At 43.5% G+C, this 14346-nt stretch overlaps 1 protein-coding gene across 3 annotated transcripts in view; it reads left to right on the forward strand.

The window, feature by feature from the left end:
* LOC110535183 (nexilin) overlaps positions 1-12318 on the forward strand; it is a 32251-nt gene extending 19933 nt beyond the window's left edge. For 2 of the 3 annotated variants that reach the window (XM_021620082.2, XM_021620159.2), the window contains exons 8-13: positions 2443-2631; positions 2842-3033; positions 8458-8655; positions 10056-10277; positions 10360-10551; positions 10712-11110. In XM_021620082.2, the coding sequence (XP_021475757.2) occupies positions 2443-2631; positions 2842-3033; positions 8458-8655; positions 10056-10277; positions 10360-10551; positions 10712-11095 (1377 nt within the window). In that variant the 3' untranslated portion in view covers positions 11096-11110. Of the gene's footprint in view, positions 1-2442; positions 2632-2841; positions 3034-8457; positions 8656-10055; positions 10278-10359; positions 10552-10711; positions 11111-11404 lie in introns of those variants that run through there. The other variant, XM_021620238.2, reaches the window with a different exon arrangement.
* Positions 12319-14346: the final 2028 nt, after the last annotated feature.

Genomic DNA, 14346 nt, shown 5'->3' on the forward strand with positions numbered 1-14346 from the left:
ATACCTGCTCCTTTTACTCTCTATTCCAATGCACTAGACGACCAGTTCTTATAGCCTTTAACCGTACCCTTATCCTACTCCTTCTCTGTTTATCTGGTAATGTAGAGGTTAATCCGGGCCTTGCAGCACCTAGTTCCACTCCCATTCCCAGGCGCTCTCATTTGTTGACCTCTGTAATCATAAAAGCCTTTGTTTCATGCATGTTAACATTAGAAGCATCCTCCCTAAGTTTGTTTTATTCACTGCTTTAGCACACTCATATTTACACATGTTAAGTTTGCTGAAAATAAACCCAGATGACAGTGAGAGGATGAGTTTAGTTATAGGAATGTAGTTATTCAGGTTAAAATAGTATCATAAGCATTGTATACAGTCCTTAATTAAAACTATGCACCACAAGTCTCCTTTCTGAAAAGTGTACTGTAACTATAGACATCTGTCAGAACTTTCATCATGTGTATAGTATAGTTGTCAGGTTCGTTGGAATAATGGTCGGACCAAGGCGCAGCGTATGTAGAGTTCCACATATTTATTAAAGAAAGTGAAACTTAGCAAAGACAAAAAAAACAAATAAACAATAAACAAACAACGAACCGTGACTACCGAGATGCTACATGCAATAACTCAAAACATAAACAATATCCCATAACCCACAGGTGGAAAAAATGCTACTTAAGTATGATCCCCAATTAGAGACAACGACATAGAAAAAACAACCTAGAACCCCACATAGAAAATATAAACCAGACTAACCCACCAGTCACGCCCTGACCTACTCCACCATAAAGGCTCTCTATTGTCAGGACGTGACAATAGTTCTAAAGGTTATTTAGTCAACTCCTTCATTAGGTGTTCTGAATCTACTTTGGGGATTGAACCTGTGTTGTAATTGTGGTTGTTGTTGTTGTTATTGTGGTGGTTGTGATTGTTTTTATTACTGTGTTCTAACCACCTGAGCTATCCAGTGCTTTGCAAAAGTATTCTTCCCCCTTGGCGTTTTTAATATTTTGTTGCATTATAACCTGTAATTTAAATTGATTTTTATTTGGATTTCATGTAATGGACATACACAAAATAGTCCAAATTGGTGAAGTGAAATGAAAAAAAGAACTGGTTTCAATTTTTTATTTTTTATTTTTAAACGAAAAGTGGTTCGTGCATATGTATTCACCCCTTTGCTTTGAAACCCCTAAATAAGATCTGGTCCAACCAATTACCTTTGGAAGTCACATAATTAGTAAAAGAAAGTCCACCTGTGTGCAATCTAAGTGTCACATGATTTGTCACATGATCTCAGTATATATACACCTGTTCTGAAAGGCAACACCACTAAGTAAGGGGCACCACCATGCAAGCGGCACCATGAAGACCAAGGAGTTCTCCAAACAGGTCAGGGACAAAGTTGTGGAGAAGTACAGATCAGGAGCACCGTTAAATCCATTGTAAAACAATTGAAAGAATATGGCACCACAACAAATCTGCCAAGAGAGGGCCGCTCACCAAAACTCACAAACCAGGCAAGGAGGGCATTAATCAGAGAGGCAAAAAGAGATCAAAGATAACCCGGAAGGAGCTGCAAAGCTCCACAGTGGAGACTCCTCAAACATATGGAAGAATGTACTCTGGTCAGATGAGACTAAAATTTAGCTTTTTAACAATCAAGGAAAATGCTATGTCTGGCGCAAACCCAACACCTCTCATCATCCTGAGAACACCATCCCTGCAGTGAAGTATGGTGGTGGCAGCATCATGCTGTGGGGATGTTTTTCATCGGCAGTGACTGGGAAACTGGTCAGATTTGAAGGAATGATGGATGGTGCTAAATACAGGGAAATTCTTTAGGGAAACCTGCTTGTTTTCCAGAGATTTAAGCTGGGACGGAGGTTCACCTTCCAGCAGGACAATGACCCTAAGCATACTGCTAAAGCAACACTTGAGTGGTTTAAGGGGAAACATTTAAATGTCTTGGAATGGCCTAGTCAAAGCCCAGACCTCAATCCAATTGAGAATCTGTGGTATGATTTAAAGATTGCTGTACTCCAGCAGAACCCATCCAACTTGAAGGAGCTCGAGCAGTTTTGCCTTGAAGAATGGGCAAAAATCCCAGTGGCTAGATTTGCCAAGCTTATAGAGACATACCCCACAAGACTTGCAGCTGCAATTGCTGCAAAATGTGGCTCTACAAAGTATTGACTTTGGGGGTGTGAATAGTTATTTTTTGTCTTATTTCTTGTTTGTTTCACAATAAAAAATATTTAGCATCTTCAAAGTGGTAGGAATGTTGTGTAAATCAAATGATACAAACCTAAAAAATATATATTTTAATTCCAGGTTGTAAGGCAACAAAATAGGAAAAATGCCAAAGGGTTGAATACTTTCGCAAGCCACTGTATTTCCCTAGCCTTGGGCCTGGTGTGACTTTGGAACTCTATGTACTTGCAGGGAGAAGATGAGGAGGACTCACAAGGAGCTCAAGGCGAGAGAGACGTCATCCAGCCTGGTAAACTGAGGTTGAGCTTCGAGGAGCTTGAGAAACAGAGGGTAGAGAATGAACGCAAAGCAGCAGAGGTTGAATACAAGAGACGAATGGAAGAGGAGAGGAAGGCTTTCGCCGAGGCCAGGAAAAGCATGGTCAGTGAGTGTGATGTGATGGTCACTTCGCCTTGCCCCATATTTGTTTGGGCTGTCTTGCCAGCTCCTATGCCAAAAGTCCAGCACAAACAGATCTGGGACCATCAATATAATCAATGTCTTTACAGCTCCTTTTTTATGTTTAATATTGTGAGCCCTGAGATGTCAGACACTAGTCTGAGCTCTCTCGTCGTTGTCCTCCTTCTCCAGATAGTGGATGACGATGACGAGGTGTTGATGGCCATGCTGAACCTGGAGGGCAGCAAGCCAGGGAAGCTGTGTGTCAGCTTCGAGGACAAGGAGCGTCAGAGGAGAGAGGCGGAGGAGAAGAAAGCAGAGGAGGAGGCCAAGAGGAGGCTGGAGGAGGAGAAGAGGCTCTTCGCAGAAGCCCGCAAGAATATGGTAGGACTGGGTAACATAACCATAGAGATCCTACAATTTACTAGTGGAATTTGGTATCGTAGCAACATGACAAAAAAATCTGCCATCTTGGTCAGGAAAACGTTAATTCTAGAAATGGATCAAATATGGTATAACTATGGTATAAAACAATACATTTGTGAATTATAGGACCTCTATGAACATACCTCTGCAGGCAGCACCAGCATGTAGCAAATGAAGCCCTGCGCTAACACGTCGACTGAAGTAGGCTATGTTCAGAAGAAGCATGTGAAAAGATTGAAATTATTTTGATTACTCATCATGAATAGAGCCATAGTGAGTAACGTTTCATGCTGTCTATATGTAGGCTTTATGAAGTGCTTTTGAATACTTCATTATCCTTTCATAAGTTAAAAAGTTATAGTGTTAATACTTGAAGAGTTGTTCTTTTTTTTATTACTATAATTTATTTTGTATATCATTTTTTTGGGGGGGGGAATTTTACCCCCTTCCTATCCCCAATTCCAATCGTGTCTCATCGTTAGCACTCCCCAACGTGCTCGGAAGGTGAAGGTCGAGTTATGCGTCCCCCGAAACATGACCCGCCAAACCGTGCTTCTTAACACCTGCCCTTCTTAACCCGGAAGCCAGCCACACAAATGTGTCGGAGGAAACACTGTTCACCTGATGACCAAGGTCAGCCTGCAGGCACCCGGTTCTCCACAAGGAGTCGCTAGAGTGCGATGAGCCAAGTAAAGGCCCCCCCGGCCAAACCCTGCCCTAACCCGGACGATGCTGGGTCAATTGTGCACCGTCCTATGGAACTCACGATCACGGGCATTTGTGATACAGCCCGGGATCGAACCAAGGTCTGTAGTGCCTTAGACCGCTGCCCCACTCGGGAGCCCATTATTATTATTTTTTAATATAAAATATGTTTATTTCACGAAGCACATATAACAGTGTCATAAGCGCATCTTAAAGTGTCAATACAAAACTTGACCTTTTTTTTAAATAAACTCTAATGTCAACTGGAATGACAGAGTTATGACTTGTCTGTCACGACCTATATATTGAACAACACTTGAAGTGTTACTGTTATGGTTGATTTAAAGTGTGACCAATGTTTCTTCAATCTACCGAAAACTAACGGCAATATTAACATTTGAGGTAGGCTGTATTTAGTATAGGAACTCAATCTATAATTGGACTCTAATTGGACATGGATTAATCATTGCTGTTCCTACCTTCAAAATGATCTCCTTAAAGAGCTCCCTGGATCTAGAAAAATCTAAGACTTCATATCGAGATGGAGAAGTAAGATATTTTCACTTTCAAATGACAATTGTATTTGTCCACTGACTAAGAAGAAATAATAGTGATTGCCATGAAATGCTAATACTGTAAGTTCTTACTGTAAATACAAGGTTGTGAATGGATGGCTCTTTATCATGTGTGTCCTGCTTATTCTGACTCTGATTCTACCTGATTCTACAAGGACAATGAAAGGCTTCTACTGTCACGTTCTGACCTTAGTTCTTTTATTATGTATTTGTTTTAGTATGGTCAGGGTGTGAGTTGGGTGGGTTGTCTATGTTCCTTTTTCTATGTTTTGGGATTTCTGTGTTTGGCCTGGTATGGTTCTCAATCAGAGGCAGCTGTTTATTGTTGTCCTGGATTGAGAACCACATTTAGGTAGCCTGGTTTCACTTTTGAGTTGTGGGTGATTATTTTCCTGTTTAGTGTTTTTTTGTCATTCACCTTACGGGACTGTTCGTTGGTCGTTTATTGTTTTGTTCAGTGTTCTATTACTTAATTAAAAGATATGAACACTCACCACGCTGCGCTTTGGTCCTCACCTTCTTCCACCGACGACCGTTACAGAATCACCCACCACCAAAGGACCAAGCAGCGTGGTAACAGGCAGCAGCAGCAGCGATCTCAGGACTCCTGGACATGGGAGGAGATCCTGGACGGCAAAGGACCCTGGGAACAGCCAGGGGAATATCGCCGCCCCAAGGCAGAGCTGGAGGCAGTGAAAGCTGAGAGGCGGCGGTATGAGGAGGCAACACGGCATCGCGGCTGAAAGTCCGAGAGCCAGCCCCAAAAATGTATTGGGGGGAGGATAACGGGGAATGTGTGGCGAAGTCAGGTAGTCACCTGCGCCAACTCCCCGTGCTTACCGTGGAGAGAGAGGGACCGGGCAGGCACCGTGTTATGCCGTGAGGCGCACGGTGTCCCCGGTGCGCAGGCAGGTTGGGCTTCGAGCCAGGTGCCATGAAGCCGGCTCAGCGCATCTGGTCTCCAGTGCGTCTCCTCGGGCCAGGGTACATGGCACCAGCCTTACGCATGGTGTCCCCAGTTCGCCAGCACAGCCCAGTGCGGGCTATTCCACCTCACCGCACTGGCCTGGCTACGGGGAGCATTCAACCAGGTAAGGTTGGGCAGGCTCGGTGCTCGAGAGCTCCAGTGCGCCTTCACGGTCCGCTCTATCCTGTGCCACCTCCAAGCACCAGCCCTCCGGTGGCAGGCCCCCGCACCAGGCTGTCTCTCCGTGTCCTTCCTACAGGTGCTCCCACCTGCTCAGCACTGTCAGAGTCTTCCTCCTGCCCAGCGCTGCCAGAGTCGCCCGTCTGTCCTGAGCTGCCAGAGCCGCCCGTCTGTCCTGAGCTTCCAGAGTCTCCCGTCTGTCCTGAGCTGCCAGAGCCGCCCGTCTGTCAGGAGCTGCCAGAGTCACCAGTCAGCCAGGAGCTGCCAGAGCCGCCAGTTAGCCAGGAGTTGCCAGAGCCACCAGTCAGCTAGGAGCTGCCAGAGCCGCCAGTCAGCCAGGAGCTGCCAGAGCCGTCAGTCAGCCAGGAGCTGCCGGAATCGCCCTTCACTCCGGAGCTGCCGGAGTCTCCCGCCTGTCCAGTGCTGCCGGAATCTTCCATCCGTCCGGTGCTGCCGGAATCTCCCGTCCATTTGGGACCCGTGGCTTGGGTCCCCAGTCCGAGGTCGGCGGCGAGGGTCGCCGTGTTAAAGAGGCCACGGAGGCGGGTAAAGAGGTGAGAAGGACTATGGTGGAGTGGGGTCCACGTCCCGCGCCAGAGCCGCCACCGCGGACAGACACCCACCCAGACCCTCCCCTATAGATTCATGTTTTGCGGCCGGAGTCCGCACCTTTGGGGGGGGGGGGGGGGGGGGGGGTACTGTCACGTTCTGACCTTAGTTCTTTTATTATGTCTTTGTTTTAGTATGGTCAGGGCATGAGTTGGGTGGGTTGTCTATGTTCCTTTTTCTATGTTTTGTGATTTATGTGTTTGGCCTGGTATGGTTCTTAATCAGAGGCAGCTGTTTATCGTTGCCCCTGATTGAGAACCATATTTAGGCACCTTGGTTTCACTTTTGAGTTGTGGGTGATTATTTTCCTGTTCAGTGTTTTTTGTCATTCACCTTTCGGGACTGTTCGTTTGTCGTTTATTGTTTTGTTCAGTGTTCTATTACTTAATTAAAAGATATGAACACTCACCACGCTGCGCTTTGGTCCTCACCTTCTTCCACCGACGACCGTTACATCTACCTTATTATTATAGAATGAGTTAAAGATCTTCATGTCATTCAAAAGCTTTTTACAGGATCATCTGATGAGAAATCCAATGTAATTTGGTTGCAGTAGCTTTTCTGTTCAATGTGATTATGTTGCTTTATCTTTGCTTTTCATCCGGTACTTCATTGATTGTGTTTCATTGTGGGAGGGTTTTGGTGGTGTGTTAATTTGTTATTGGAAGCTGATATGATGCAATGATCGATTTGTGATTAAAGATTGTGATGTTGGTGCTAGAGGGGATAGATGCTTTTTCTAGTTGTTTGTAAATTATTTTGTACATAATATTTCTGCCACCGTCTCTTATGACCAAAAAGAGCTTCTGGATATCAGAATAGTGATTACTCACCTCAAACTGGATGAATATTTTTTATTTAACGAGTCAGATTCAAAGGATTTCGGAACAGGCCCAAATCCCCGTCATTCGCAAGAAGAGGAGACGCAGAGCTACAGGGGACACTGATCCAGCTGCCTTGTGAGAATTCGTCGGCAAGTGGGTAAACCGCCTCTACCATCTGTCCTATTGGCCAAAGTGCAATCATTGGACAATAAACTGGATGAGCTCCGTTCGAGACTTTCCTACCAACGGGACATTAAAAACTATAATATCTTATGTTTCACTGAAACATGGTGGAAATATGTAAAATATACAGTTGGCTGGGGTTTCTAAGCATTGGCAGGACAGAACAGCTATGTTCGGTAAGACGAGGGCTGGGGTGTGTGTCTATTTGTCAATAACAGCTGGTGCAAGAAATCTAATATTAATGATGTCTCTAGGTTTTGCTTGCCTGAGATAGAGTACCTCATGATAAGCTATAGACCACACTATTTACCAAGAGAGTTTTCATCTATATTTTGTGTAGCTGTCTATTTACCATCACAAACTGATGCTGGCACTAACACCACACCTAATGAGCTGTATAAGATCATAATCAAACAAGAAAATGCTCATCCAGAGGTGGCGCTCCCAGTGGCTGGGGACTTTAATACAGAAAAACTTAAACCAGTTTTACCTCATTTCTACCAGAATGTCACATAAACAACCAGAGGGAAAAAAAACTCTAGACCGCCTTTACTCCACACACAGAGATGCATACAAAGCTCTCCATCATCCTCCGTTTGGAAAATCTGACCATAATTCTATCCTCTGATTCCTGCTTACAAGCAAAAACTAAAGCAGGAAGTACCAGTGACTCGCTCAATATGGAAGTTGTCAGATGACGCAAGTGCTAAGCTACAGGACTGTTTTGCTAGCACAGACTGGAATTCAGTATGTTCCGGGATTCATCCGATGGCATTGAGGACTAAAAATTGTCAACGACTCCAGCCACCCTAGTCATTGACTGTTCTTTCTGCTATCGCACGGCAAGCGGTACCGGAGCGACAAGTCTAGGTCCAAAAGACAGCTTCTACCCCCAAACCAGAACACTGCTGAAAAGTTCATCAAATGGCTACCAGGACTATTTGCGCTGACCCCCCCCCCTCCCTTTTTTTTTTACACTGCTGCTACTCACTGTTTATTGTCTATGCATAGTCAATTTACCCCTACCTACAGCACATGGACATATTACCTCAATTACCTCGACTAACTTGTACCCCTTCACATTGATCAGGTACTGATATCGCCTGTATATAGCCTCGTTATTGTTATTTTATTGTGTACATTTTTTATTATTTTTACTTTAGTTTATTAAGTAACTATTTTCTTAACTCTTATTTTTGTTTGTTAAGGGCTTGTAAGTAAGCATTTCACTGTAAGGTTGTTGTATTTGGCGCATGTGACAAACAAACTTTGATTGGATTCTAATTGGTTTATTGTGAGATTGTCAATGACACCATGCTCTGTGTTTGTGTGCCGGTAGGTGCTAGATGAGGACGAGGACGGAATGGTCAAGAGCGACTCCCAGGAAGCATTGCACCCTGGAAAACTGGAGATGAACTTTGAAGAGCTGCTAAAGCAGAAGGAGGAAGCCGATAGGAGGTGCAAAGTGGCGGCGCGCAAGAAGAAAATGGAGCAGGAGAAACAGGAGTTTGAACAGCTCAGACAAGAGATGGGAGAGGTCAGTCATCAACATGGTATCAGCCTCACAATGCTGTTAAAGACCCACGTGGGAAGTCTTATGGATATTGGCATGGAACTACCAACTGTAGAGATTGATAACAAGATGAGGAGAACCAGGGGCCATACAGTGGGGCAAAAAAAGTATTTAGTCAGCCACCAATTGTGCAAGTTCTCCCACTTAAAAAGATGAGAGAGGCCTGTAAATTTCATCATAGGTACACTTCAACTATGTCAGACAAAATGAGACACAAAATCCAGAAAATCACATTGTAGGATTTTTAATGAATTTATTTGCAAATTATGGTGGAAAATAAGTATTTGGTCACCTACAAATAAGCAAGATTTCTGGCTCTCACAGACCTGTAACTTATTCTTTAAGAGGCTCCTCTGTCCTCCACCTGTATTAATGGCACCTGTTTGAACTTGTTATCAGTATAAAAGACACCTGTCCGCAACCTCAAGCAGTCACACTCCAAACTCCACTATGGCCAAGACCAAAGAGCTGTCAAAGGACACCAGAAACAAAATTGTAGAACTGCAAAGGGACCAGGACGACTGATCCGTCTAAAGGAAAGAATGAATGGGGCCATGTATCGTGAGATTTTGAGTGAAAACCTCCTTCCATCAGCAAGGGCATTGAAGATGAAACATGGCTGGGTCTTTCAGCATGACAATGATCCCAAACACACCGCCCGGGCAACGAAGGAGTGGCTTCGTAAGAAGCATTTCAAGGTCCTGGAGTCGCCTAGCCAGTCTCCAGATCTCAACCACATAGATAATCTTTGGAGGGAGTTGAAAGTCCGTGTTGCCCAGCAACAGCCCCAAAACATCACTGCTCTAGAGGAGATCTGCATGGAGGAATGGGCCAAAATACCAGCAACAGTGTGTGAAAACCTTGTGAAGACTTACAGAAAACGTTTGACCTCTGTCATTGCCAACAAAGGGTATATAACAAAGTATTGAAATAAACTGTTGTTATTGACCAAATATTTATTTTCCACCATAATTTGCAAATAAATTCATTACAAAACCCTACAAAGTAATTTAACTGGATTTTTTTTCTCATTTTGTCTGTCATAGTTGAAGTGTACCTATGATGAAAATTACAGCCCTCTCTCATCTTTTTAAGTGGGAGAACTTGCACAATTGGTGTCTGACTAAATCATTTATATGTATTTATAAAGTATGTCTGGGTATGAGTGCTGATTTAGGAACAGTTTAGCCTTTTATACCATAATCACAAGATAACATTGACCTGATCCTAGATCAGCACTCTTACTCTGAGACACTTGATGCATACAGCCTAATTTCCTATGTGTTGAAATTATTAGGCCTATGCTTCTGTTTTGTCTGTATCCTCAAAACTAATCTTATCACTATATGTTTTTCTCTCCTAAGGATGTGGTGAATGAGAGCTCTGATACAGTAAGTAAGGAGTATGAGGAGCTGAAGAAACTCAAGAGGACCGGCTCCATCCAGGCCAAGAACCTCAAGTCCAAGTTTGAAAAGATCAAGCAGTTGAAAGACGAGGAGGTCCAGAAGAAGATTGAGGATGTGAGAGCAAAGAGAAAGGCTGTAGATGAGGAAATCAAAGAGAGGGAAGAAGAGAGGATTCAGGAGGTATATATTTTAGCATGATCCTTCAGAATCGCATTGGAACTCCAAACGCGTCGGTCTGTATCATGTTATGCTGTTTTTTCAGGATGATGATGAAGGCAAAAAGGACACAGAGAAAGGGGCTGAGGAGGCTCCGTTCAGACAAAAGGTGGACATGCGCGCACGGTTTGAACAAATGGCCAGAGCCAGAGAGGAGGAGGAGAAGAAGAGGGTGGACGAACAGAAGCTTCAGAGGATGCAGTTCGAACAGCAAGAGATTGACGCCGCTCTCCAAAAAGTAAATCCCTCTTTCATCGGGTTCAATCATCGGGTTTCTCGTTGTTGAACAGTTGAAAACGTCCCTGACTCGCATGACATTCTAAAAACGCATGACAGTTCAGTGGAGGGAGGGTTTCCAAAAATAAAAAATGTGATATCATGTGTCATATCTTTGTCAGAAAAGGGACGATGAGGAGGAGGAAGAGGGAAGCATCATCAATAGCTCGGCAGCCTATGAGGATGAGGAGGACCACGCCAGGTCGGGGGCTCCGTGGTTTAAGAAGCCCCTGAAGAACCAATCGGTGGTGGATGCCGAGCCAGTGCGGTTCACGGTGAAGATCACCGGGGAGCCCAAGCCGGAGGTGACCTGGTGGTTTGAGGGGGAGATGCTCCAGGACTGTGAAGACTATCAGTACATAGAGAGAGGAGAGACATTCTGCCTCTACCTGCCAGAGACCTTCCCAGAGGACGAGGGAGAGTACATGTGCAAGGCTGTCAACAGCAGAGGCACCGCCGCCAGCACCTGTATCCTAACGATAGAAAGTAAGCAATCTTCCATCTGACTGTCACTACATGTCTGCATGATGCCACTTCCTGATTTGGTTTTCTGATCTTTCTATGATTGGATGGGATCGCATGCTCCTCTTCCGGATCTTCCTATGATTGGATGGGATCACATGCTCCTCCTCCTGATCTTCCTAAGATTGGATGGGATTGCATGCTCCTCTTTCTGATCTTCCTATGATTGGGTGGGATTGCATGCTCCTCTTCCTGATCTTCCTAAGATTGGAAGGGATCGCATGCTCCTCTTCCTCATCGGCTTGGTTCAGTTTCAGCCGTGTGTAATCCCATCTTCTGTTTCTCTCTTACAGCTGATGACTACTGATGCTCTACTTTTTTTGGAACTTTCCCTGTCTCTCTCACTCCTTTTGTAAAACGTCATCCCTCGTGGTAGGGCCAAAAAGAGGAGGAAACAGCATTATGCTCTCCATTCCGTCTCGGGATACACACAACATGAAAAGTGCAATATTGTGTTGTTTACGTATTGCTCATCATTCATCAATAAAGCTGCACTCCCTTTCAGTATTACGTTTAGGATGAAATCTGTGCCAAATCACATATTGATCCCCTGAGTGATTGCTGTCACAAATGATGTTCAGATTGATTTTGTGATCATATAACATCATATATCAAGGCTGTTCAACTCTGATCCTGGAGGGCTGAAACGCTTCTGGTTTTCATCCTCTCCTTCTAATCAGGGACTAATTCAGACTTGGGACACCAGGTGAGTGCAATTAACTGCTAGGTAGAAACAAAAAACTGAAATGTTTTGGCATTCCAGGGCCGGAATTGAATAACACTGTCATAAATCATAACATCTTTGCATCAGGGAAAGTATCCCTTCAAAGGTAACATTTCAGAAAGTTCCATTTGAGAATATGGTGCAACCCAATTTAAAGCCTAATGAAATACCTGTAAAATAGACACAGCAGTATGCATTGCACAGTTAATTTGCAGAATTGGTTACTAATAAAATAATGATCTAATTAGGATTTTTTGTTTCTTTTCATTTTTAATATTTTAATAATTATCTGAAAGGTTTGGTTGTAATGTACACTTAGATTTTTCATATCCCAAAAGTATTTTTCACATTGAGTTAAAGTACAACTCTACAGGAAATTGATTATATAATTGTCTTGGACACTGTTGTATGGCTTGAAATACAGTATAGTGACATGTTTGTGATATGTTTATTTAAAGTTTTAATAAAAAGTGCTAAATACGAGTCTCTTTGTAACTGTTCTATCATCTTTATAAAACATTAGCTACTGTAACTTAAATGTATGGAGGGGTGTATTTTATTACATTGTAAGACAGTTCAAAAGACAGTTGACAATAGACTCTATTTTCAGCTGCACCTTTTTCATGGTACACACTGTATCTTTTAATTAAATGGATCAACGGTAGGTGTATGTAATATACAGGTAACTGCAAAAAAAAGGAAACACCCATTTAAAGTGTCTTAATAAGGCATTGGGCCACCACGAGGCCCCAGAACAGTGTCCATCACACCTTGGCATGGATTCCAACAGAGTTCCAGTGTTTGGAACTCTGTTGGATGGATACGACACACTTCTTCCATGAGAAATTCCATCATTTGGTGTTTTGTTGATGGTGGTGGAAAACTCTGTCTCAGGCGCTGCTCCAGAATCTCCCGTAAGTGTTCATATCTGTTCTGTTCATATCTGGTGACTGAGACAGCCATGGCGTATGGTTTACATTGTTTTCATGCTCATCAAGCAATTCAGTGACCACTCATGTCCTGTGGATGGGCATTGTCATCCTTTTTTAAAGTTTTTATTTTACCTTGATTTAACCAGGCAAGTCAGTTAAGAACAAATTCTTATTTTCAATGACGGCCTAGGAACAGTGGGTTAACTTTTAAACCTTCCGGTTGCTAGTCCACCGCTCTAACCACTAGGCTACCCTGCCGCCCCATCCTTTGAGGGCATAGCCATGGTAACATTTTTATACATGACCGTAAGCATGACGGGCTGTTAATTGCTGCTCAATTAAGTCAGGAACCACACCTGTGTGTAAGCACATGCTTTCAATATACTTTGTATCCCTCATTTACTCAAGTGATGCCATTATCTTGGTAGTTACCTGTATATATTCCTTGAATAATAAAATTTAACCAATGTCAAAATACGCTGAGTGTACAAAACATTAGGAACACCTGCTCTTTTCATGAGATTGACCAGGTGAATCCAGGTGAACGCAATGATCCATTATTGAGGTCACAATTTAAATCCACTTCAATCAGTGTAGATGAAGGGGAGGAGTCAGGTTGAAAATGGAATGTGAGGGCAAGACAAAATATTTATGTGCCTTTGAATGGGGTATGATATTAGGTGCCAGGCGAACCTGTTTGGTTGTGTCAAGAACTGCAATGCTGCTGGGTTTTTGACACTCAACAGTTTCCTGTGTGTATCAAGAATGGGCCACCACTCAAATGACATCCAGCCAACTTAACATAACTGTGGGAAGCATTGGAGTCAACATGGGCCAGCATCCCTATGGTATGCTTTCAACACCTTGCAGAGACCATGCCCCGACAAATTGATGCTGTTCTGAGGGCAAAAGGGATTGCAACTAATGAAGGTGTTCCTAACATTTTGTACACTCAGTGTATATTAAAACCTATATGTTCATCAGCAACAACTTTTAAATTATTTCCTTTATCACAAAAAAATCGTAAAACAGGAAAACAGTGTTATATGAACAGTACCTATTGCAGGGTGTTGTGTGTGGATGCAAAACACACATAGCTAAGAGAAAAGTGTCACAAAAACTGCTATTTTAAACCATAATCATACCGTAGATTAATAAAATGTACCGCTTTTACAGAATGATGGTGAAGCTAAGAATACAAGAGCACGATAGACGTCCCTCGTTCCATCCCTCCTTCAGACATTCCATCCCTCCTTCAAATGTTCCATCCCTCCTTCAAACGTTCCATCCCTCCTTCAGACATTCCATCCCTCCTTTAAACGTTCCATCCCTCCTTTAAACGTTCCATCCCTCCTTCAAACGTTCCATCCCTCCTTCAGACGTTCCATCCCTCCTTCAAATGTTCCATCCCTCCTTTAAACGTTCCATCCCTCCTTCAGACGTTCCATCCCTCCTTCAGACGTTCCATCCCTCCTTCAGACGTTCCATCCCTCCTTCAGACGTTCCATCCCTCCTTCAGACGTTCCATCCCTCCTTCAGACGTTCCATCCCTCCTTCAAATGTTCCATCCCTCCTTTAA

Source organism: Oncorhynchus mykiss, chromosome 1 (genome assembly GCF_013265735.2).
Source record: "Oncorhynchus mykiss isolate Arlee chromosome 1, USDA_OmykA_1.1, whole genome shotgun sequence".
Lineage (NCBI taxonomy): Eukaryota > Metazoa > Chordata > Actinopteri > Salmoniformes > Salmonidae > Oncorhynchus > Oncorhynchus mykiss.